The sequence below is a fragment of the Pristiophorus japonicus genome, chromosome 8 (assembly GCF_044704955.1).
Source record: "Pristiophorus japonicus isolate sPriJap1 chromosome 8, sPriJap1.hap1, whole genome shotgun sequence".
NCBI classification, from domain to species: Eukaryota; Metazoa; Chordata; class Chondrichthyes; family Pristiophoridae; genus Pristiophorus; species Pristiophorus japonicus.
In genome coordinates, this window is record NC_091984.1 from 78,711,587 (window position 1) to 78,737,703 (window position 26,117).

Genomic DNA, 26,117 nt, shown 5'->3' on the forward strand with positions numbered 1-26,117 from the left:
CAACACAAGCTCGAGGAACAGCACCTCATCTTTTGTTTAGGTACTTTACAGCCTTCTGGACTCGACATCGAGTTCAACAATTTTCAAACCATAGCCTCTGCCCCTATTTTTTTCTCTCTTTCCCACGGCAGCTGTTGATGATTCAGCCATCTCCATTTACACCCTATACTCGACTCATCTTTTGTTTCTTAACTTGTCCTATTACCATCTCCTTTTGCCTTGCGCCATCATCTCTTCTGCCTTCCACCCTATCACAGATCTTCCCTTTTGTTCTTTCCTCCCCTCCCCCTACACTTGCTTAAAAACCTGTTACATTTCTAACTTTTTCCAATTCTGACAAAGGGTCATTGACCTGAAATGTTAACTCTGTTTCTCGCTCCACAGATGCTGTCTGACCTGCTGATTATTTCCAGCATTTTCTGTTTTTATGTAAAATGGAGATAGATTAATAATGTATGTCTGATCAGCCTAACCATGCCAGTTGATATGAAGGGTTCCACTGAATCTTTAACCTATCTATTGTACAGGTGCTGACTGACCTGTTTGTTTCCAGAATTTTGTGCTTTTATTTCAGAGCAAAAAGCGACTATTTCCAACGTTACAGCACCACAAATCTTGATGACAGGCCTGGAATTTCTTGAAAACTTGCATCTAAACAATTGCGCAAGTATGCCGTAATGTCACAAATACAGGTGTAAATGACTTACATCGACTTTTACGCTATGCCCAAATTTCCTAGCTTTTTTGGGGGGATTCTGCAAAACTTCCACCAAAATCCACTGCCACTCATTAACATGGCTCTGCCCCCATGCAAAAGTACATCATGCAAAATCATGCAAATTTCTTGAATTTATGTCAGTTCTCAACAGGCTGTAAATTTACACTAAATTTTATGATTTAAAATCATGTTTCTGGTGTTATATAGTGATTTTTTTTAAATTCTACTCACTGGGACCTAACATTTTCTATATCTTTCAATGCATCTTTTTGGCATCAGAATGATTTGCATTAAAAATTGAAAAACTTCCACGATTGCATTTTCTTAAAGATGCTGTCCCTAAATGTACAAAAACGATCATGTATGACATCAGACTTTCATTTTCATGCAGAAATAAGGACTTGAAGAACATGGCTTGTTCGGTCCTGATTGGTTACGTTGATTTCCATCGTTTTATGTTGATTTTTATGTTCCGCTGTATGCTAATGAAATTTCCTAGAATTTCGGCATAACTCGCCAAGTTTAAATATTGATGTAATTTGCCGGTTACACCATTTCAGGAAATTCCGGGCTTCAATCCTTATGTCAAAACTGTAATATAACTCTTAGATCATCATGAGTTTTCAGCATTTTTTTGCTTTTTATTTCAGATTCCCTGAATTTCAATTGCAGTTGTTTTCTTTTCAGTTTTTCAAGTTCATCTTTTTGTATGCATGACTCTGATGTTGTTTCTTACTTCGCACTTTTATCCCTTCTTTTAATATATTTTCATTGCCTCATGTGTACATCATCCTCAAGTTTTCACCTCTCAGCTTTTCAAACAAAAATCAACTTGCTATCTATCCACTCTTTAAATCTTGTGACGGGGGTCAGTAGTCCTGACATTCAAATTTTACTTGTTCACTTCTACCTGTTCCCTTCCCTTTGTTTTGTTCAGTCCTATTAAAGGCACACTTATCTTCCAACTTCCAATTATGATGATTGGTTTACAATCAAAATATTAATGGTCTTTTCTCCCAACAGATGCTGACGGGTCTGTATGTATTTCTGTCACTTTCTACATAGACACAGCTCTTCAAAAGCTGTTTGTTGTAATTACCTTCCCCAATAGTTAGAATGGATCCACACAAGCCAGTGATAGCAAACCCACTTTTCACCAGGAAAGGCTCATAGAATTATTGAGATGCAAAGTACAAAAAGCTGGCTTCTGGTATAATACTAACCACATTTTACATGCAGATAGTGCTCAATAACAAAACAAGTGTCATCCTTACCATCAATGCTCATGAAATCTAGCAGATAGCTACGATTGTCAACTTGATACAACTGTAAACTCATCTTCACGTTGTTCCCAGTCACTGGGTTCTTTCTACGCACACGAAGATGGTAGGGATTCACCACCTTGAAAAAGTAATTTATTACAAATATTCTCAAGACACTTCAATTCTGGTCAAAGTTAACATTTCAAAACATAATTTTTTATCCCCCCCCCCCCACCCCAAGTCATAAGTAAATCGAAAAAAAAAATGCAAAGGTATCCACCTATAATATGAAAAAGAGAGTTACACCCAAGACCATTTCCTATCTGTGCCACTTGACTTCCTGTTGTCAGTGTTGTCAAAAAAATCCTTTATAAATTCCCATGTTCATTTCTAATGGAAAAAGCCAATGTAAACTGGTCACACTGATTGCACAATCTGGCCAATAGGCTGCAAATCTGGCCACTAAGTTCCCACATTTCTTTCTTTCTCCTTCCACTTTTTTTAACTCCCTCTATAACTGAAATTTCTAATGTCCAAAATAAGAGTTTGACCATAATAAAAACTTTCAAAAATCACATATTTCACAGTATGTGCTGCCACCCATGCGGAGATTAGCTAACAGAGATTGAACGGATATCCATAAACTGTGAAACTGAAGTAGTCCCACTTTAGGGGCCCAACTTTGGCCATGACTTGCATCAATTTTTTTGGAGTAAGTTGTTTTTTCTGGCGTAAGTTAAAAAATGCCATGTTCCCCCCAAAATTTGCTCCAGAGTAAGTCAGTTAGGTACGATTTTTTTCCCCCAAAAGGGGGCGTTCCCAGACACTTACGCCAGTTTTGGCCAGCTAAAACTTACTCCAAATCGACTTAGGTCAGCATATGTGGCCAGCTCTGAAAAACCTTGCGGGCAGTGAAGAAAAAGCAGCGCACATTCGGCACACATTAGGGCAGGGATGGGAACTGGAGAGGACCTCAACAAACAAGCACCAAACATTGCAAGGAAAAGCTCAAAATTAAAAGACTAATAAAAATGAAGTAAATCCTATCGGAGAAATGCGAACTGCTGGCCGCGATGTCAGGGGGGGTAAGCCAGAGAGAGAGAGAGAGGGGGAAGAGAGAGAGAGAGAGAGAGAGAGAGAGAGAGAGAGAGAGAGAGAGAGAGAGAGATTGAGATTTTATATATATATATGCTGGTATACAAAACACGCTTTCTTCTCTCCCCCCCCCCCCCAAAAAAAACTCTCTCCTCCTCCTCCTCCTCCTCCTCCTCCCCCCCCACCCTCCGCCACCCCCAATCAAAACTCTCAAGCACAACCAATAAATTAAAAATAAAACCGAAGTCCTACCTCGCCCGGGAACTCAGCGGACCCACCGGCTGGTGCCGGAGACCACTCAGCCGGGGTTAGGTGCGGCAAGGTCGGGCGTCCCTTCGGCCAGGGATAGGGGCTGAGAGCATCAGGTCCTGCTCACAGCCCGCAGGACACGCTGGGAAGGCAGGAGCATGCGCGCAGACTTCACTGCACATGTGCGCAGGTGCCGGCAGTGCTTTCTGCACTGGCCTGTTGCTCTGCCCCCCACTTCAGACTGCATGCCACACCAGGACTCCGGGGACTCTGAAGAGCGGCCAGGATGGGGCCCCTTTTTTCCAGCGCCCTTTCCAGCGCGCAAAGTTGGCGCACTAAAAAGGGTTGGGCAAAGTTGGGCCCTAGAAGTGTAAACAAAAATTCTACTCAAAACAGTACTTTACATTTTTCTAAAGGCAATGTGAATATTTCATGACCAATGATAGTAAATGGTCCATCAAGGTGGCATTGTTTCAATTGAAGTAGCAGTGAGTTTACTATATTTATAGAATACAAGAAGTGAAGTTTCATTTTTAAGAGATATTTAGAGTGTCATTTTGATGGCTGTCTTTAAAACACAGTAATTATGCTTGGGGAGCTTAGCAGTCAGCTAACGTCAGTCTTACACAAAGCCTATCCTGATTTGTTGTTAGTCATCCTGGTAACATGTGTGAAAGCTAATTTTCAAATATATACTGATGTGACTGATTCAGTTTGCGTGTGACTAACATGAATCTAAGTGGCTAGTTTTCAAAATCCAGGAAGGCAAGACAACACAACACATTTGGGCTGGTGGGGGGGGGGTCGTCCCATTCGTAATAGCAGTTAGTAAATAGATAATCTGATGAATGGAAAAAATAGGAAATAGTTTGAGATGAAGAGTTTAGCGTGTTCAAAGAGAAAAAGACAAAGACAGTGTGGCCGGGGTGTCCTCGGAGCTGCTCCCACTCTGCCGCTGTCACTTCACCGGACGTGCGGCGGAGACCCCATTGATAAACGCAGTACCCACTGCACTGCCGGCAAAGTTATGGCAGGAGCGGCTCCCAGGAAATTCATCCCCTGTAGATTTAAAAATCACATAAAGAATGAATTTAGTTAAAGATGCCATCATTTTATTTTGTTTACTCGAGTTACAAACCTGCATTTCTGATAGAAATAATTATTTCTGTTTAATATATTTATTTCATATTTAAGCTTGTGTTGCATTCTCACTTTTGAAGACAGAAGTGGGATCTTACGCAGTCATAAAATAATTCAGTATCTAATAGCAATTATCAAAAGGACTTGCAGTTCATTTACCCAAATGGGTAATTGGGTACAGGTTGTTACATTCTTTGGATTATTAGTCCAGTGAGTTCAAATCTCATCATGGCAGTTTGAGAATTTGAAAGTGTTTTTTTAATTCTGGAATTTTAAAAAGCCATCAGTAAAGGTGACCATAAAGCTATCGGATGGTCATAAAAAACCCAACTGGTTCACTAATGTCCTTTAGGGAAGGAAATCTGCCATCCTTACCTGGTTTGGCCTATGGGTGAATCCAGACCCACACCAACGTGGTTGATTCTTAAATGCCCTCTGAAGTGACCTCAGAAGCCACTCAGTTGCATCAACCACCCAAGGAAAAGGTCCACCATCACCTTCTCAGGGCAATTAGGGATGGGCAATAAATGTCAGCCTTGCCAGTGATGCCCACATCCCAAGAATAAACTTTAAGATGCAGCATTACTAAATGTTTGCAAGATCTCAAGAAAAAAGTATACACACTCAAAATCTTTGGGACATTGGGTCTCACCATAAAAGTGACCGAGTATACGAGAGCCGCATCTGCGATAACTTTGCCAAAAGTGCAGTGTGAACTCCGTTTATCAATGGAGTGTCCACCACACTGCCAGTGAAGTTAGTGGCGGAGCAGGAGCAGCTCCGAGGAAATGCCCAGCCACACGGTATTTCTCATAACTGTCAGCACGCTAAAAAGGGCAAGATTAGAAAAGGCAAAAACGTCAGTCACGTTTCGGCATTCTACAATTCTGTGTTTTAACATAATTGCTGCCTTGCGAGTCAACCGTGCCCTTCATTTTAAGAACATTATAAACCTAATCAAGAGTAAGATAGTAACTGGAACAAACTCCAATTTCACTCTTGGCAAGATGTTATGAGACAATTTGCAATATTTTATTAAATAAGTGTGGGTGAAGATGAGATGAGGTGACACATCATATTGCAACCCCAATGCACTGTGTGAGCATAGTGAAGTGGCAAAGTGTGTGCCATGAAGCCCGACTGCATAAGCTCCCACTCTCAGCCATTCTACAATTAAAAGTGTACAGTACAGACCAGGACCTTCTCTCCAATAAGGGGAGAGGAATTAGAAAGACAAGTGATCCTATGCCACTCACACACCTCCATGCAGCTGGTGTCAGGGCGAGGTTAGAAATAAACAAAATAAAAATGGCACAAGATCAAGGGACATGACAAAAATACCTTGGAAAAAAAATGACCATTGCTTTTAAAATCTGTTCTTTTTGTCATGTCTTACCTTCCACTCGTAATCCAGCTGTCGTATGGCTCTGTAGACTTCTGCCATAATATCATATGGTTTACTCTGGCTACGAATTCCCAGGTGCCATTTTGCTTTTTTCAATGCCATTGGTTTGAGTTTTGTAGTGTTGAGTGCGTCCAGCGGACAGCGTGCCTTTGGGCTGTCTGCCATCAGAGGGGGCATACGCTCAGGATGCGCTTTGACACCTGGTGGGATGTGCAGCCCATTATCGTCCATAAACGAACCTGTGGGGGGGCTGGATGCCAGGTAAAACTCACTGGCTTGATTCATAATTCTCCGATTGTCAATAATGAGGTGGTATGCTACAGCAAGCTGGTCCTGTGGATCACCACTATATAGACTGTTCATAACTTCAGCCTCGGTACATTCAAACTTCTCACATACTTCTTTCACTGCGTCTTCTTCTATAACATTGGAATCATACGCAGGATCCTCTGGGAACAGATAAGTTGGCAAATCCTGTTTAAACCACTCGTGTTCCCTGTTGATAAAATGATAATGCAATTTAAGTGTTCACTATGCTAAATTAAAATAGGAACAAAATTCTAGCCCAAAACAATACCAATCCTTCCAAACTTGACTATACCATAGGGCAGTTTCTTCTGAAACCAACAATCTTCTAATGGGTGATTACAGGTTGGGTTGGTGTACTTTAGTCCAAGAATGAGAAATATTGGATTGCAATGAATCATTTGAATTGAAAGTAAAGGATAATAGGCTCAAATGCTGTGTGGCTGAAACATAGAAATTAGGTGCAGGAGGAGGCCATTCAGACCTTCGAGTCTGCAGCGCCATTCAATAAGATCATGGCTGTTCAACCTCAGTACCCCTTTCCTGCTTTCTCTCCATACCACTTGATCCCTTTGGCCGTAAGGGCCATATCTAACTCCCTTTTCAATATATCTAACGAACTGGCCTCAATAGCTTTCTGCAGTAGAGAATTCCACAGGTTAACCACTCTCTGAGTGAAGAAGTTTCTTCTCATCGCAGTCCTAAATGGCTTACCCCTTATCCTTTGACTGTGAACCATGGTTCTGGAACTCCCCAGCAACGAGAACATTCTTCCTGCCTCTAACCTGTTCAATCCCATCAGAATTTTATATGTTTCTATGAGATCCCCTCTCATTCTTCTAAACTCCAGTGGATACAAGCCCAGTTGATCCAGTCTCTCCTCATATGTCAGTCCGGCCAATCCGGGAATCAATCTGGTGAACCTTCGCTGTACTCCCTCAATAGCAAGAATGTCCTTCCTCAGATTAGGAGACTAAAACTGAACACAATATTCCAGATGTGGCCTCACCAAGGCTCTGTACAATTGCAATAAGACCTCCCTTGCTCCTATATTCAAATCCTCTAGCTATGAAGGCCAACATGCCACTTGCCTTCTTCACCACCTGCTGTACCTGCATGCCAAACTTCAATGACTGATGTACTATGACACCCAGGACTCGTTGCACCTCCCCTTTTCCTAATCTGTCACCATTCAGATAATATTCTGTCTTCCTGTTTTTGCTACCAAAGTGGATAACCTCATATTTATCCACATTATACTGCATCTGCCATGCATTTGCCCACTCACCTAACCTGTCCAAGTCACCCTGCAGCCTCTTAGCATCCTCCTCACAGCTCACACCGCCACCCAGCTTAGTGTCACCTGCAAACTTGGAGATATTACTCTCAATTCCTTCATCTAAATCATTGATATATATTGTAAATAGCTGGGGTCCCAGCACTGAACCCTGCGGCACCCCATTGGTCACTGCCTGCCATTCTGAAAAGGACCAGTTTATTCCGACTCTCTGCTTCCTGTCTGCCAACCAGTTCTCTATCCATATCAATACATTACCCCCAATACCATGTACTTTAATTTTGCACAACAATCTCTTGTGTGGGACCTTGTCAAAAGCCTTTTGAAAGTCCAAATACACCACATCCACTGGTTCTCCCTAGTCCACTCTACTAGTTACATCCTCAAAAAATTCCAGAAGATTTGTCAAACATGATTTCCCTTTTCATAAATCCATGCTGACTTGGACCGATCCCTGTCACTGCTTTCCAAATGCGCTGCATTTCATCTTTAATAATTGATTCCAACATTTTCCCCACTACCGATGCCAGGCTAACCAGTCTATAATTCCCTGACTTTCTCCCTCCCTCCTTTTTTAAAAAGTGGTGTTACATTAGCTACCCTCCAGTCCATAGGAACTGATCCAGAGTCAATAGAATGTTGGAAAATGATCACCAATGCATCCACTATTTCTAGGGCCACTTCCTTAAGTACTCTGGGATGCAGCCTATCAGGCTCTGGGGATTTATCGGCCTTCAATCCCATCAATTTCCCTAACATAATTTCCTTCAGCTTCTCCTTTTCGCTAGACCCTCGAACCCCTATTATTACCGGAAGGTTATTTGTGTCTTCCTTAGTGAAGACAGATGTAAACTATTTGTTCAATTGGTCTGCCATTTCTTTGTTCCCCATTATAAATTCACCTGATTCTGACTGCAAAGGACCTACGTTGGTCTTCACTAATCTTTTTCTCTTCACATATCTATAGAAGCTTTTGCAGTCAGTTTTTATGTTCACTGTAAGCTTACTCTCATACTTTATTTTCCCCTTCCTAATTAGACCCTTTGTCCTCCTCTGCTGAATTCTAAATTTCTACCAGTCCTCAGGTTTGCTGCTTTTTCTGGCCAATTTATATGCCTCTTCCTTGGATTTAACACTATCCCTAATTTCCCTTGTTAGCCACGGTTGAGCTACCTTCCACTTTTTATTTGTACTCCAGACAGGGATGTACAATTGTTGAAGTTCATCCATGTAATCTATAAATGTCTGCCATTGCCTATCCACTGTCAACCCTTTAAGTATCATTCGCCAGTCTATCCTAGCCAATTCACTTCTCATACCATTGAAGTTACCTTACCTTAAGTTCAGGACCCTAGTCTCTGAATTAACACTGTCACTCTCCATCTTAATAAAGAATTGCACCATATTATGGTCACTCTTCCGCAGGGGGCCTCGCACAAGATTGCTAATTAGTTCTCTCCCATTACACAACACCCAATCTAGGATGGCCAGCTCTCTAGTTGGTTCCTCGACATATTGGTCTAGAAAGCCATCCCTAATACACTCCAGGAAATCCTCCTCCACCGCATTACTATCAGCTTGGTTAGCCCAATCTATATTTAGATTAAAGTCGCCCATGATAACGCTTATTGCACGCATCCCTAATTTCTTGTTTGATGCCATCCCCAACCTCACTACTACTGTTTGGTGGTCTGTACACAACTCCCACTAGCGTTTCCTGCCCTTTGGTATTCCGCAGCTCAACCCATACAGATTCCACACCATCCAAGCTATTGCATTAATCTCCTCTTTAACAAGCAGCGCTGTGTCCAGATTCTCCTTTCCCTCTCCCACTTCTACACCCTCCTCTCCTCCTTCACCTCCATTCCCGCTCCACTCTCCCCATTTCCCTCCTCTTCCTTCATCCCCGCTCCCCTTCTCTTCCAGTCCCTTCCCCCAACCCTGCTCTCCACTCCTCTTCTCTTCTCTCCCCTGCCCTTCTCCTCTTCAATGGGCTGGGGTAGTGCACGAGGTTGCCCACAAATAACAATCTTGTCCCCCCCCAACCCCCTCAAAACCTGGGTAAATATTTTTGCATTATCAATCCCAATGGAAGGTTGGTGTTAAAAAGTGCAGTTCATTTATGTATTCATCTGAAAAGTGCCCACTCTGCTTCACCTCCTTTCAAATTGGCAGATAACGTCAGATTGACCCTGGGGTAGATTTCTTTTTAAACTTATAATTGAACCCTCAATGGTGTCTCTGCATTGGGGCGAGGCGTCAATTTTTGATGTTATATTAGGGCCCCAACAGTCCCATTGGAGCTGGAACTATTGTTGGGCACCCCTTATTGTTTGGCTCAAGAGAAACATAGGTGAGAGACACGAGAACAGATTATTTACCCACTGGTTTTGGCCTTTCTGCTGCAAGTGTTGAGAGATCTGGCAAACAGAGGGATTCATATTCTCACAAAGGATTGAAAGACTGAGCAGAAATACCGTAAACAAACGGACATATCACAAATCATACCTGATGTCTTTAATGGTTGCCCTCTTTAGCGGGTCAACCTGCAGCATATGCATGAGAAGATTAGCTACTGAGCGGTTCAGATACTCAGGGATATAAAATACACCACCGCGGATCTTCTTGAACAGTGTTGGCACATGCTCATCATCAAAAGGCAGCGTCCCACACAGCAAGGCATAAAGAATCACACCGCAACTCCAAATATCTACCTCCGGGCCTGCGTACAACCTGATAAACAAAAGAAAATGATAAATATTGTATAATAGAATTAAACACTGCCATACACCGAAGGGTATACATAAAATAGGCAGCAGTACAAAAGCTACTTTATTTGGAAAGATGCAGCTTTATATTTTCACTAAATTTGATCAGTTTAGGACTGCTTAGAGAACAAAAGAATGGGAAAAAGAACAAAAGAATAGAAAGAGTGCAATAACCAGTCTGCTCCAGTTGAAGTGCTTACAGTATTGCATTGCATTAGCCAGACTCTGGAAGATGCTGAAAATGAGATGTCAAGCAATTAACAGATTAACATTTACAAAAAGTGAAAATGGGAATATGAATTGCACAACTATATAAATTTATGAAAATTACCTTAATTTTTATACGTAACACAAGAAGGTTCCCTAGAAATGAATGGGAGAAAATGTTGGCTGTCAAAAAAAACGATTATTGAAACAATCTGTGTTGTGAGGTGTTGAAGACAATATTAATAGCTATTCTGGTAAAACTAGTCTGTTTACCTTCAATTACAGGCGATCTACTAAAATTTAATCTTCAGCTCTGATAATCAGGATGAAGGCTGGTTGACTGTAATACTCAGCGTGTCAATCACATTTCTACATGTGAGTAGACACCGGAAAGTCCCGACCCAGAATATATAAAGCATAAAAGTTCTTGGCTGAAATCACCTGCCAGTTATATAACAATGATACTCCAGCTTTGATTTTTCTTTATTAAGCACTGCTGTGGAAATCTATTTCTTTGCATATTTCCATATATATTTCTTCAACAAAATTCAACACATAGGCCACTCGAGTGAGGTGCATAGAAGTGGAGCAAAATACAGTAGTATATCGTCCGGAGATCTGCTCGGGTCTATTCACAACTTTGAACTAATTCTAATGAAAGAAAAATAGGGATACGGTAGTGTAGGGTTATGTCAGGGAATGAGAGCTTATATCCCACCATAGTAGCTTGAGAATTTGGATAATAAAGCTGTTGGATTATTTTAAAAACTCAACAGGTTCACGAATGCTCTTTGAGGAAGGAAACCTGTCGTCCTTACCCAGTCTGGACATGCACACACAGAGATCTGAAGTTCTGGCATTAATGAGTAAGTCTTGGTTAGGAGGGGGGAGAATGAAATACTTTAAATTTAAAGTACCACTCCCATAATACATAAAAGTTCACTCTTAGTTCCTCTTTTGTCTAAGATAAAATTCAAAATAAGAAGACATGGATAGGGTGCTGGAGACCTACCATGGAGAAAAGAGCTGCTTCACTAACATATGTGGCAGCCCATGAGTAAGCAAGGTATTCAATACTGGAAACCACCTTGATACTGCAATATTAATAAGTTTAGTACCAGCCAACATTTGAGTGCATAGGGATTAGTTTCCTGTATCAGGAAGAAACCAAATATAACCAAAAGGTGATACTGTGGCAGTAATTCATGCTGAGCTCATTAATGTTTCAGCCATTATAATGTGCTACAAGTTCCTGTGTGCCATCTCCTCCCCGCAAGTTGCCAAACCTGGCAATTTAAGCCAAGAACACTATGATTTTGATTTCCGTTCTATTTTTCTAAAATAGCAAATGCTACCCATGAGTGAAACAAGTGAATTATACTGGAGATATATAGTAATGTTAGCATCGGAAAGGCTTCTGAAAAATTGTTGTACTTCATATTTGATAGTAGTTGTACTCTGAAAAATGGTATTCAAATCAAAATAAAAAATACTAACTACTGAAGTGTCTGCATTATTTCATAAATCTTTAATTTTATAATTTGGAGTGACAATGGAGACATATGATATTCATATGATTCTATGACTTTAATCTATATGTCTCCTTTCTAAGACAAATATTTAACATTACTTTTTCATTGTTTTAATTGGGGTTCCAAGTGATAGTCAATTAAAAATCCAGTTTTGGGGAACTGGCAATGGGTTAGCACACAACCATTTCATCTCTGGAGTGTGAATCCATCTTAAAAAATGTTCTTATTTTATTCTGTCAACAACAATAATTTCCGTTTTTTTCTGTAGATTTTATGTCTGTATTTTTCCTGTTTATTAATTTGCCACAGAATCAGCAAGTTCAAGTAAATAAAACAAATTGTACATATTGTAACAAGATAATGTATAGCGTCCTCTAGCTAGGAGGTATAGAGAGCTGTATTGAGAGAGAGGGTATGTGAAGGAACGCCATCTTAAGCGCCACATGGCTGTCTGAGATCTCCCAAATAAAGAATTAAGTTGAACTAAGTGTTCAAGAGATTATAAAATACATGGTGCCAGAAGCAAAGACTTTCGATCTTTCGGCAAACGCATCTACAATCTAAATATTGCAACTGTAAGACTTTTTTGAGCCAGTCGAAATCAACGTTAAGCAGTGTCATGCAGAGCGTGCTTCCTACACATCACGTGTAGATCCGTGAAGGGCGATAAATAGTCATAAGTTTGTATAATAATCTAGAGGCATAAGTAAAGTAAACTTAGTGGCATAAGTTATCGTAAAGCCTCAATTGAAAAAGTATTTCTACAATTACATGGCCACGATATTTTACTATTAGACTTGTTCTAGTCCTTGGGTATTTGAACTGTATACATGTATGTGACAAACTCAAAGTCCTAAACTGTAGGAAGCTATCATGATCACCATGGTGCCAACTCCCACGCACATTCCTCTCCCACCTCTATTGCAGGTGACTGGCAATTTGAAAGCCAACTGGAAAAAATTAAAACAGCTAGGGGACAGCTATGAAATTATCACGAATATTGTGGAAAAAACAGATAGATAGAGTTAGGGTCGCAACGTTTATCATTGCCATTGGCAACGATGCCCTACATATCCACAATAATCTTACCTACAAATCAGAGGAAGACAAGCAGGAAATTGAGATTGTTTTGAAGCTCTTGGAAGATTACCATAAAGATGATCGATGAACGGTACCAGTTTAACAACTGTGCACAATTGGACGAGCGGTTTGACAGATATCTCGTGAAAGTGAGAGAGCTACCATAGTCATGTGATTTCGGCAATTTGTGGAACGATTTCATCAGAGACCGCATAGTCTGCGGAATATCTGATAACACTCTGCGTAAGAGGCTGTTGCAAGAATCAAGCCGAACACTCGATAAACGTGTGATGCTCTGTAAAACTACAGACGCCACAGTTGCGCAAATGAAATCTATGAAGCTCACTAAAACAGACTCTGAAGATGTCAAAGCTGTCAGACAGAAACCCCGACTCACAAAGAAAGAGTTCACAGACAAAGAGTTCACGAACAATTGCAGATATTGTGGCAAAAGACATGAGCTGTCAAAAACTAAATGCCCAGCATATGGGAAGACCTGCACAAGTTGAGGCAAACTAAATCATTTTCTCAAAAAAGTGCAGAGAGTGGATCGAGGCAGAAGTCTACACATAACCCTAAACATAAGGGCAAGCCAAAAGTTCATGCACTATATGAAGAGTTACGATTCTGATTTTGAAGTCATGACTGTAAAGATGCTTGATAAAATTTATCGCATAGAAACACAGAAACAGGAGAAGGCCATTCAAGCCTTCGAGCCTGCACCACCATTCAATAAGATCATGGCTGATCATCACCTCAGTACCCCTTTCCTGCTTTCTCTCCATACCCCTTGATCCCTTTAGCCGTAAGGGCCACCTCTAACTCCCTCTTGAATATATTCAACAAACTGGCATCAAAACTCTCTGCGGTAGAGAATTCCCCAGGTTAACAACTCTCCTCATCTCGGTCCTAAATGGCTTACCATTTATCCTTAGATGGTGTCCCCTGGTTCTGGACTTCCCCAACATCGGGAACATTCTTCCCACATCTAACCTGTCCAGTCCCGTCAGTATTTTATATGTTTCTATGAGATCCCCTCTCATTTTTCTAAACTCCAGTGAATACAGGCCCAGGCGATCCAGTCTCTCCTCATTTGTCAGTCCTGCCATCCTGGGAATCAGTTTGGTGAACCTTTGCTGCACTCCCTCAACAGCAAGAACGTCCTTCCTCAGATTAGGAGACCAAAACTGAACACAATATTCCAGGTGAGGCCTCACCAAGGCCCTGTACAACTGCAGTAAGACCTCCCTGCTCCTATACTCAAATCCCCTAGCTATGAAGGTCAACATGCCATTTACCTTCTTCACCACCTGCTGTACCTGCATGCCAACTTTCAATGATGTACCATGACACCCAGGTCTCGTTGCACCTCCCCTTTTCCTAATCTGCCACCATTCAGATAATATTCTGCCTTCGTGTTTTTGCCACCAAAGTGGAGAACCTCACATTTATTTATCCACATTATACTGCATCTGCCATGCATTTGCCCACTCACCTTACCTGTCCAAGTCACCCTGCAGTCTCTTAGCATCCCCCTCGCAGCTCACATCGCCATCCAGCTTAGCGTCATCTGCAAACTTGGAGATATTACACTCAATTCCTTCATTTAAATCATTGATGTATATTGTAAATAGCTGGGGTCCCAGCACTGAGCCCTGCGGCACTCCACTAGTCACTGCCTGCCATTCTGAAAAGGACCCGTTTATCCCGACTCTCTGCTTCCTGTCTGCCAACCAGTTCTCTATCCACATCAATACATTACCCCCAGTACCATGTGCTTTAATTTTGCACACCAATCTCTTGTGTGGGTCCTTGTCAAAAGCCTTTTGAAAGTCCAAATACACCACATCCATTGGTTTTCCCTTGTCCACTCTACTAGTTACATACTCAAAAAAATTCTAGAAGATTTATCAAACATGATTTCCCGTTCATAAATCCATGCTGACTTGGACCGATCCTGCTTTCCAAATGCGCTGCTATCATCTTTAATAATTGATTCCAACATTTTCCCCACCACTGATGTCAGGCTAATTACCCGTTTTCTCTCTCCCTCCTTTCTTAAAAAGTGGTGTTACATTAGCTACCCTCCAGTCCATAGGATCTGATCCAGAGTCGTTAGACTGCTGGAAAATGATCACCAATGCATCCACTATTTCTAGGGCCACTTCCTTAAGTACTCTGGGATGCAGACTATCAGACCCTGAGGATTTATCGGCCTTCAATCCCATCAATTTCTCTAACACAATTTCCTGACTAATAAAAGATTTCCTTCAGTTCCTCCTTCTCGCTAGACGCTCTGTCCCCTAGTATTTCCGGAAGGTTATTTGTGTCTTCCTTCGTGAAGACAGAACCAAAGTAATTGTTCAACTGCTCTGCCATTTCTTTGTTCCCCATTATAAATTCACCTGATTCTGACTGTAAGGTAACGACGTTTGTCTTCACTAATCTTTTTCTCTTCACATATCTATAGAAGCTTTTGCAGTCAGTTTTTATGTTCCCAGCAAGCTTCCTCTCATATTCTATTTTCCCCCTCCTAATTATACCCTTTGTCTTCCTCTGCTGAATTTTACATTTCTACCAGTCCTCAGGTTTGCTGCTTTTTCTGCCCAATTTATATGCCTCTTCCTTGGATTTAACACTATCCTTAATTTCCCTTGTTAGTCACGGTTTTATTTTTACTCCAGACCGGGATGTACAATTGCTGAAGTTCATCCATGTGATCTTTAAATCTTTGCCATTGCCTATCCACCGTCAACCCTTTAAGTATCATTCGCCAGTCTATTCTAGCCAATTCACATCTCTCATCGACCAGTTAGCCTGACATCGAAGTTATCTTTCCCTAAGTTCAGGACCCCAGTCTCTGAATTAACTGTGTCACTCTCCATCTTAATAAAGAATTCTACCATATTATGGTCACTCTTTCCCAAGGGGCCTCGAACAACAAGATTGCTAATTAGTCCTTTCTCATTACACATCACCCAGTCTAGGATCGCCAGCCCTCGAGTTGGTTCCTCGACATATTGGTCGAGAAAGCCAACCGTAATACACTCCAGGAAATCCTCCTCCACCGTATTGCTACCAGTTTGGTTAGCCCAATCTATATGTAGATTCAAGGACAAATCTGACAGAAAATATCCTAACAAAATTATGGCTACCTTTTCCATTAAAAGGTCAAATGGTAAAAATGCAAATAGATTGTGGGGCCATATGCAATGTGCTACCTTTTAGATATTTACCTAAAGGCTTAAAGATAAAAGAATCTAAGACAGTACTGTCACTATATGACAGCCATGCAACCATCCTGTGGTAGGGACTTGTAATGTGCCATTGGAAAATACAAAGAACTAGCAAAAGTACGCTGTGCCCTGTGTGATCATTGAGGGCCAAAGTGCACCACTGATTGGCTCACGCACTGCTCAACAGCTACAACTGATACAAGTGCAGCATCAGAATATCGCAGTGATAAATGAACCACGCGAATCGCAAACTACAAACAAGGCAAATGTCTCACTAGCATCAAAAACTGGTCAACAATGTGTATCTGGATGTGTTTAAGGGACTTGGACACATGCCAAGGACAGTTTACCTTGAACTTAATGAATCAGCGACACCAGCTGTAATGCCACCCAGACAGGTGCCAATAGCGATCAAACAAACACTAAAAGAGGAATTTGATCGTTTGGAAGAACAAATCATCACAAAAGTGGTTAAACCGACGGACTGGGTACCCAGTCTAGTAACCGTACAAAAGCCAAATGGAATTGACTCTCAACATCTGAACGATGCCCTGAAACGTGGACACTATCCACTTCCTGTGATCGATGACATCTTGCCACAGAAGTCAAATGTAAAGGTCTTCACTAAAACAGACTGCAAGGAGGGTTTCTTGCAATGTGAGCTAGACACACAGTCCTCCTACCTCACAACCTTCTAGGCTCCATGGGGACGATATCGATATAATAGAATGCCATTTGGCATCAGTCCTGCCCCGGAAATCTTCCAATAGAAGCTAGACCAGAACCTCGAGGGTCTAGATGGAGTCTACAAGATTGCAGATGATATCTTGATCACTGGACACGGTGAGACACTTAAGAGGCCAATCACGATGATGATGCAAACTTACGCAAATTCATGCAGAAATGCAGAGAGCGAAACATCAAACTAAACTTTGATAAGTTTGAATACAAGAGCTCCCAAGGTGAAATACATGGGACACATATTGTCTAATGATGGACTCAAAACCGACCCAAGCAAAGTGGTCGCAATCAATGAAATGCAGAAACCGCAGGATGTTTCAGGTGTACATCGATTTGTCGGCATGACAAAGTACCTCGCAAAATTCTTGCCAGATCTTTCAGACCTCAGTGAGCCTCTGCGACAGCTTACTCAAAGACACGGACTGGAAATGGACTGAAGAACAAGACAAAGCATTAGAAGCTATCAAACAACATGTGACAGATTCTCCAGTGCTCAGGTACTTTGACCACAAACTTGCAACTGAAGGTCAAGGAGATGCTTCGAGCAAGGGTCTTGGGTTCGTCCTTCTGCAACAGGGACAATCAATTGCATACATGAGCCGAGTGCTCACTCCAACAGAAACGCGACACTCTCAAATCAAAAAGGAGCTGCTTGCTCAAGTCTCCGGAATGGAACAAAACCATCAATATGTATACGGTCGTAAGATCACGCTATGGACAGACCATAAGCCTTTGGTTGCTATACAATGCAAACCGTTATGTGCAGCACCCATGCGACTCCAACGTCTGCTCACCCGGCTCAACGAATATGTCGCTGAATTAAAGTATCAACCAGGAAAAGAAATGTACCTAGCAGACACCCTCTTGTGCGCATACCTCAAAATCGTGGAGAGATCACCGACAGAAATTGCAGTGGAATACATCCTCATGGTGGACTTTCTCACTCTCCAAACAAGGACTGATTACCATAAAACGCGCAACTGCAAGCGACTCCACACTACAACTGATCATACAACAAATCACAATGGAATGGCCAGAAACAACACATGAATGCCCGCCTGAAACGTATGCGTACTTCAAAGTTCGTGACGAACTCACAACACAGGATGGCATAGTTTTCAAAGGCTATTGCTGTGTCACACCAAAATCCCTGAGATCGGACATTCGTTAACGACTTCATGCTGCTCACACTGGCGTCGAGAGCACTCTTCGACGTGCCAGAGAATCCGTTTACTGGCCAGGTCTGAACAGTGACATAAAAGACTGTTTCAAAGTGTGAAACATGCAACACTTGGATAAAGAATCAATAAGACAAAGTTTTGTTGTTGTTTATTAAACTTGTAGTTGTTTAATACATGTATTTATAAGAAGTTAACTACCCGTTTATATTGAAGCTAACTTTAATTCATTTTTGTTTCTTATGAAAAGAAAGATGTAATGAGATAATGTATAGCACCCTCTAGCTAGGAGATATAGGGGGCTGTATTGAGAAGGTCTTTGAAGGAACACCATCTTAAGCTCCACATGGCTGAGAGATCTCCCAAATAAATAGAGTTAAGTTGAACAAAGTGTTCAAGTGACTATAAAATACACCCATCAACGGTGCATTCTTAAATGTCTGCCAATTCTCTCAAAACAAACAATATTTCAGCTTATCCAAAGTTAGGTAAAGCAATAAAAATTGTCAGCCAAGTAAACCACAACACAAGACACTGACTCAGGCTCCAAGAACATGATGCATCTGAAACACAGTGAAAATAGGAACCAATCATCAAAGACTGTCTGGACTGTCACCACTAGCTTCCTCACATAAATCACATACTCTGCAAATCAGTGATCCTCTTTGTTTTTCTCTGTTCTGTTCCATCTCCCATAGCATTGCCTTTTTACCTTTCATTCCATTCATCTAAACTGTTGCACTATGTTTACATGGCACATATGAGCATGGGGATATATTCTGCCCCAACCATGTTACTCATCAGGAAGGAAATTCTGCATGCAGTCCAAACAAAGTTACTAAAAATAATCTGGATCATGTCAAGATCATTTCTATTCATTTAGATGTAGCATTTGAAGTGACTAAAAAAACTGCTGGCCAAAACCCTGAGCTATCGGATTTTTTTTTAAAAGATAAGAAGTCCATGGGCTGGATCTTCAGTTGTCTATAGCCTCAGCTATAGACAACTCAGAGGGGGGCATTAATGAGTGTTAGAGCTTACCGGCTGGGCACGCAGCTTTTAGGGCCCCGACGGAAAATTCATTAGAGGCTCACCAGGGGCGCAGACCAGTCGCGCCAGGCTGCTGATGATTACTCCGATCATGACATATTCCTGGTGCAACGCGCCGCTTGCGCCCCAGTTGGTAAATTCGGTGCATGCGCCTCATTGAGCGCCCGCCAATAACGTCTGGAAAAACAGTTGGCACAGTCTTCCAGAGTCGTTAACTGGTGGCTACTTAAAGGGATGAGGAAGCGCTTCTCTCGGAGGTCACAATCAGTGCAACGTTTATACAAAGCACGGTGCTTGAGCCTACGAGTTTGCAGCGACAAACATAACAGTATAGGTTGAAAACAAGTGATTTTGCAAACTTTAACGGGTGCATTACTATGCCGCGCCTTTAAGTCTCGGCTTTTCCCGGGTGCGCAATGGATCTGAAAAATATACCGACCAAACTTTCTTTATCGCACCCCCCCCCCCCCCCCCCCGTGCAACGGCTGATTTATGCCCGTCAGCTCTTCGAACGATTCTGACGAATTTCTGGGCAGGAGGTGCAAACTTTTTCAAGGTGCTAAAAGTACAGCTCCGCCTAGAATAATGCCGCAGACAGAGGCGTGACCGAATTTCTCTCCCCATGAGTAGAAGGCTTGAAAATTGCTAGAAATGGCAATTTTCATGCAAGTAATAGTAATAAAGCATTCCCATAATAGTGGAATAAACTTCTGTGCTGGCTTTAAAAATCTTTATAAAGTGAGTCTGGGAGATCTCAATGATGGGCACCAGCTCACAGCATAAGCATAACCTAAATGGAAGATAAATTAGCAATCCACTAAACCAGCCAATGATTAATTTAGATAATGGATAAATGGAAATATTATAATGCTCTTCTGAGGTTGAGGGTTCTTGGACCAGAGCTGGCAAAGGATCACTCTACATCCAGCTATGCCACACCTAATCTAGAAATATACCGACCCAAGATGTTGAATTAGCCAGCATTTTCTCCAACCCAAAAAGTAATTTCATCCAGGGTGTTTCAAGAATGGAACATTGACGAAACGGTGTTAAAAAGGTCATGCAGGAAAATAATCTTTAGGCAAGTGGCATTTATACTGCAGTGTAAAAGTATAGTGGAAGGCACAATCACTGGGAATTGTTTGGACAGAAAAGTCAACCAAATCACAATGAAGCTGAAGGAAAAGCTTAGATTGAACATGGGAATATCAACAAGATAGATCTCACCTGCCTGAGATAACCTCTGGAGCAGCGTAATTTGGTGAGCCGCAGCTAGTGCGCAAAAACTCCCCATCAGCCATCATGTTAGACAGTCCTACGATGAAAAGAGGTTACATTAGCGAGTGCGCATTCATGCATCAGTTAGGTCATTTAAGTTTATTTTTATCAAATTATACTCCCTCAAATGTGTGGGAACCGTAAATTCTTCATAATATATTCTTTAAAAAGTCAATAGCAACTGAAATTGCAAGTAGAGTTTTTCATCTTAAGTTCACCCCGACCATTTACCACTTCTGTTTTTTTTCTTTTTCTATTTTCAACACAAATAACATCTCAAATAAAAAAAATTATTTGCACTTGGAGCAGAAACATTTTCTCTTAATTTGAGAAGACATTTCCTGTTGATTACCTTACTTTACTCCTTCTATAAAAACTTATGATGCTGCCAGCATATAATTCCTTTCTAATTTCCTCCCACTCATCATGGATTACCCCCAGCTGTAGAATCATGCTTTTACAAAATTAACTTTCATCCATCTATTTAAACCGGATTTATCTGGGTGCTAAGCTACCCACTGAGCGAAGCATATCGCTAATGTTACTAATCAATTAAGCAAATAGAAACATAGAAAATAGGTGCAGGAGTAGGCCATTCAGCCCTTCGAGCCTGCACCACCATTCAATAAGATCATGGCTGATCATTCACTCAGTACCCCTTTCCTGCTTTCTCTCCATACCCCTTGATCCGTTTAGCCGTAAGGGCCATATCTAACTCCCTCTTGAATATATCCAATAAACTGGCATCAACAATTCTCTGCTGCAGGGAATTCCACAGGTTAACAACGCTCTGAGTGAAGAAATTTCTCCTCATCTCAGTCCTAAATGGCCCACCCCATATCCTAAGACTATGTCCCCTGGTTCTGGACTTACCCAACATTGGGAACATTCTTCCCGTATCTAACCTGTCCAGCCCCGTCAGAATCTTCCACGTTTCTATGATATCCCCGCTCATCCTTCTAAACTCCAGTGAATAAAGGCCCAGTTGATCCAGTCTCTCCTCATATGACAGTCCAGCCATCCCTGGAATTAGTCTGGTGAACCTTTGCTGCACTCCCTCAATAGCAAGAACGTCCTTCTCAGATTAGACCACCAAAACTGAACACAATATCCCAGGTGAGGCCTCACTAAGGCCCTGTACAACTGCAGTAAGACCTCCCTGCTCCTATACTCAAATCCCCTAGCTATGAAAGCCAACATACCATTTGCCTTCTTCACCGCCTGCTGTACCTGCATGCCAACCTTCAACGACTGATGAACCATGGCACCCAGGTCTCGTTGCACCTCCCCTTTTCCTAATCTGCCGCCATTCAGATAATATTCTGCCTTCGTGTTTTTGCCCCCAAAATGGATAACCTCACATTATACTGCATCTGCCATGCATTTGCCAACTCACCTAACTTGTCCAAGTCACCCTGCAGTCTCTTAGTGTCCCCCTCACAGCTCACACCGCCACCCAGTTTAGTGTCATCTGCAAACTTGGAGATATTACACTGAATTCTTTCATCCAAATCGTTAATGTACATTGTAAAGAGCTGGGGTTCCAGCACTGAGCCCTGCGGCACTCCACTAGTCCCTACCTGCCATTCTGAAAAGGGCCCGTTTATCCCAACTCTCTGCTTCCTGTCTGCCAACCAGTTCTCTATTCACATCAGTACATTACCCCAAATACCATGCGCTTTGGTTTTGCGCACCAATCTCTTGTGTGGGACCTTGTCAAAAACCTTTTGAAAGTCCAAATACACCACATCCACTGGTTCTCCTTTGTCCACTCTGCTAGTTACATCCTCAAAAAATTCCAGAAGATTCGTCAAGCATGATTTCCCTTTCATAAATCCATGCTGACTTGGACCGATCCTGTCACTGCTTTCCAAATGCGCTGCTATTTCATCCTTAATAATTGATTCCAACATTTTCCCCACTACTGATGTCAGGCTAACCAGTCTATAATTACCTGTTTTCTCTACCTCCTTTTTTGAAAAGTGGTGTTACATTAGCTACCCTCCAGTCCATAGGAACTGATCCGGAGTCGATAAGATTGTTGGAAAATGATCACCAATGCATCCACTATTTTTAGGGCCACTTCCTTAAGTACTCTGGGATGCAGACAATCAGGTCCCGGGGATTTATCGGCCTTCAATCCCATCAATTTCCCTAACACAATTTCCCGCCTAATAAGGATATCCTTCAGTTCCTCCTTCTCACTCGACCCTCGGTCCCCTAGTACATCCGGAAGGTTATTTGTGTCTTCCTTCGTGAAGACAGAACCAAAGTATTTGTTCAATTGGTCTGCCATTTCTTTGTTCCCCATTATAAATTCACCTGAATCCAACTGCAAATAAAAATTGTAAATAAGGTTTTCAACTCATTTGCCCAATGTATTTTGTCATCCAGTATTCCAATCCACAAATTACAATTACCCAATCCCAAACTCAACTCCACTGAATTCCAGAGAAGCAGCAATAAGGAAAACGAAACCAATGCAAGCCAAGCAGCTACTCTTAATAGATGGCTCAAAAGTGACACTGGTGGAGATCTCCATCCATTCTCTGTTGGAACAAAACCTCTCGCCATTACACAACTGTTTCAAATTCCCCAACTGACCGACCCTCCATTCACAAGCTCCAGCTCCCAAACGATAGGACTTCATGTACCACTGGACAGGATTCGATTGTGGTTACCACAATATAGACTGTCATATAGTTTTTCTTCTAAAGAAGAAAAGAGTATAACAGAAATAACTTACATTCTCTAATAGTCCATGCCCTCTCCTCTGCACTTCATCCTTTTGAACATTAGCTTTGGAACACATTTTACAAATCTGCAATTGATTGAGCTTGATTTAAACTAAGTATGAATGATAATTTTGAAAAACAAAATATTACTCTACTACGATTTTAACTGGTTAAAGAAATTGGGTTCTGCATTGTATTTCCGACAGGCTGTGCTGCAGACTTTATAGTAATTTCCCCCAACCCTAGAACACTTAGCTGCAGTCTGACACATTTCTCACATACACCAGGAGTCACATACCAAAGTCAGCTATCTTGGCATTCATTTGTGCATCAAGGAGAACATTCTCTGGCTTCAAATCACGATGAACCACCATGTGTCTGTGACAATAATCAACAGCTGAAATAATCTGTTGAAAAAGACGGCAAGCTTCGGTTTCCTCCACCTACAGCAAGAACGGAACATAGGGGCATGACACATTGTTTCTGTAGAAGGCCCAAAATCTGGTAATAAATAAATCGCAATGCAAGAAAGTCACTCTGAACACCATCTCAGAAGCATCAGCCTTGACTAACATCCAAACCTGCCTATTCTCAATTGTAAGTTCTTGGCCAGGTTGGCTTGGGACCCAGAGCACTCCCTCTCAATTGGGAGGGATGCGGGGGGCTGGGGTGAGGAGGGGGGGGGGGGGGAGGGGGGGGAAGAGGGCAGAAAAACGAGTACCAGCCTGCCCTTATAGAACTGTACCTCTTGCTGAATATTTACAGAACTGAGCATCAATGACAGCAGTTACAGGTAGGTTTGTAGCCAGCTGAAACAAAGGTTGCAGCAGTTAAAACATTACATGGTATAAATTAAATACAAGATGTGGAAATGCTCACTACATGTTTATATAAACCAATTGCTGAATGTAAAATAAAAATTATATTAGTTTTTTTAAAAGCATTCAAAATAATGTTAATTAAAAAAAAAAAGCAAGACAAATCCAAGTTTTTCTCTTAGGCACTTGAGGGTCAATTCCCCATTGGTTCAAATAGCTGTATAGCTCTTACCCTTCCATGTTTACAGATATAGTCGAAAAGCTCACCACCTGGCACATATTCCATCACCATGAAGAAGTCAGTTGGAGTGCTGATCACCTGGTACCTGGTAAAGTAGAAGACAGTAATTATGGTACCTAGTAATGTACAACACAGTGTAGAGACTACAGAAACTGGGATTATTCTCTTTAGAGCAGAGAAGGTTTAGGGGAAATTTAACAAGATATCAAAATTATCTGGAGTTTTGATAGAGTAAATAAGGAAAAATTGTATCCACTAGTAGGTGGGTCTATAACCAGAGGACGCAGATTTAGGATAATTGGAAAAATAACCAGAGGGGAAAATGAGGAGAACTTTTTTTAATGCAGCGAGATATTATGATCTGGAATGCACTGTCTGAAATGGTGGTGGAAGCAAATTAAACAGTAACTTTCCAAAGGGAATTGGATATATACTTGCTATCGCATGGCATAGTTGAGGTGATTAGCACTGATGCATTTAAGGGGAAGCTGGATAAGTACATGAGGGAGAAAGGAGTAGAGGTTATGTTGATAGGCTGAAATGGTGAGAGGAGGCTCGTGTGAAGCATAAACACTGGCATAGTCCTGTTCGGCCGAATGGCCTGTTTCTGTGCTGTAAATACTACGTAATATACTTGAAAAGGAAAAATCTGCAGGGCTATGAGGAAAGAGTGGAACTAAGTGGACAGTTCTTTCAAAGAGCTGACAAAAACATGGTGGGGCAAATTGACTCCTTCTGTGCTGTAAGATTCTATGATTCTATCAATTAGTGCTGTCATACCTCTTTAGTGTACAGGAGTCCTGATATATGGCAATAAAACATTATATAACTAGGGATAGTCCTACAGTGTATGATTATAAACCTTAGTAATGATGTTTTATTTAATTTAACATGGCAGGCTAAAGAAATGCTACTAGAGACACCTTTAGCATGATGTAGGTCTACATTCATTCTTAAGCAAGAAAAGTAGATTCAGAGAGAACCTAGAGTGAAGCAAGAAGGAAAATTTCCATTTTTTTCCCCTTAACCTTTAGGATCAGCATCACAAAGCATGCCTAATTTTTTTGCAATGCATTTGATATAAATGTCAATTGTAGCACTGATTTTTTTCTTCAAATCTCAAGCCACTAAACCTTCACTCAATCAGGTAATGTTCAAACAGGTACTCTTTAGTTTTCCAATATTTGAGGCCAGTTATGGCTCTGTCACAATTCTTGAATATAGATAATATATTGGCACCTCCCCAGTGTTACATGACTGCCTCGAGATGGCTGTTAATGCTTCACAAGTTTGTTCCAAACTGTAAAGGGCTGGATTTTCATGCAATACCACTACCACCGGTTTTTCGGTGGTATTTCAGTGCTATTTACAGATCGGGTTTTTTTTTAAACCACCGAAATACCGCTATGACTGAATGACGCTAGTTTGGTCAAAAGTTGACCAGTGGTAGCGGTATTTTCAGTCGTGCAAGATTTGTTTTTTGGTGCACTAAAGGAACAGACCTCTGCATTTGCACAGCATTTTTCCCCCGTGATTTTGGTCAGGGTTTACAGCACTCATCCATTTTAGGATTGGAGAGAGAGAGAGCGCGAGAGATTAGAGAGAGAGAGAGCGCGAGAGATTAGAGAGAGAGAGAGCGCGAGAGATTAGAGAGAGAGAGCGCGAGAGATTAGAGAGAGAGAGCGCGAGAGATTAGAGAGAGAGCGCGAGAGATTAGAGAGAGAGAGAGAGAGAGCGCGAGAGATTAGAGAGAGAGAGAGAGCGCGAGAGATTAGAGAGAG

General features: G+C 41.6%; 1 protein-coding gene across 1 annotated transcript in view; it reads right to left on the reverse strand.

Moving 5' to 3' along the window:
* Window positions 1-26,117, reverse strand: part of prkaa2 (protein kinase, AMP-activated, alpha 2 catalytic subunit) — a 52,542-nt gene that overhangs the window by 12,244 nt on the left and 14,181 nt on the right. Inside the window, exons 3-8 of the mRNA XM_070886950.1 lie at window positions 24,328-24,421; window positions 23,576-23,720; window positions 20,492-20,579; window positions 9,981-10,205; window positions 5,861-6,365; window positions 1,993-2,119 (exon numbers count right to left, since the gene is read on the reverse strand). Coding sequence (XP_070743051.1) covers window positions 1,993-2,119; window positions 5,861-6,365; window positions 9,981-10,205; window positions 20,492-20,579; window positions 23,576-23,720; window positions 24,328-24,421 — 1,184 coding nt within the window. The remainder of the gene's footprint in view (window positions 1-1,992; window positions 2,120-5,860; window positions 6,366-9,980; window positions 10,206-20,491; window positions 20,580-23,575; window positions 23,721-24,327; window positions 24,422-26,117) is intronic.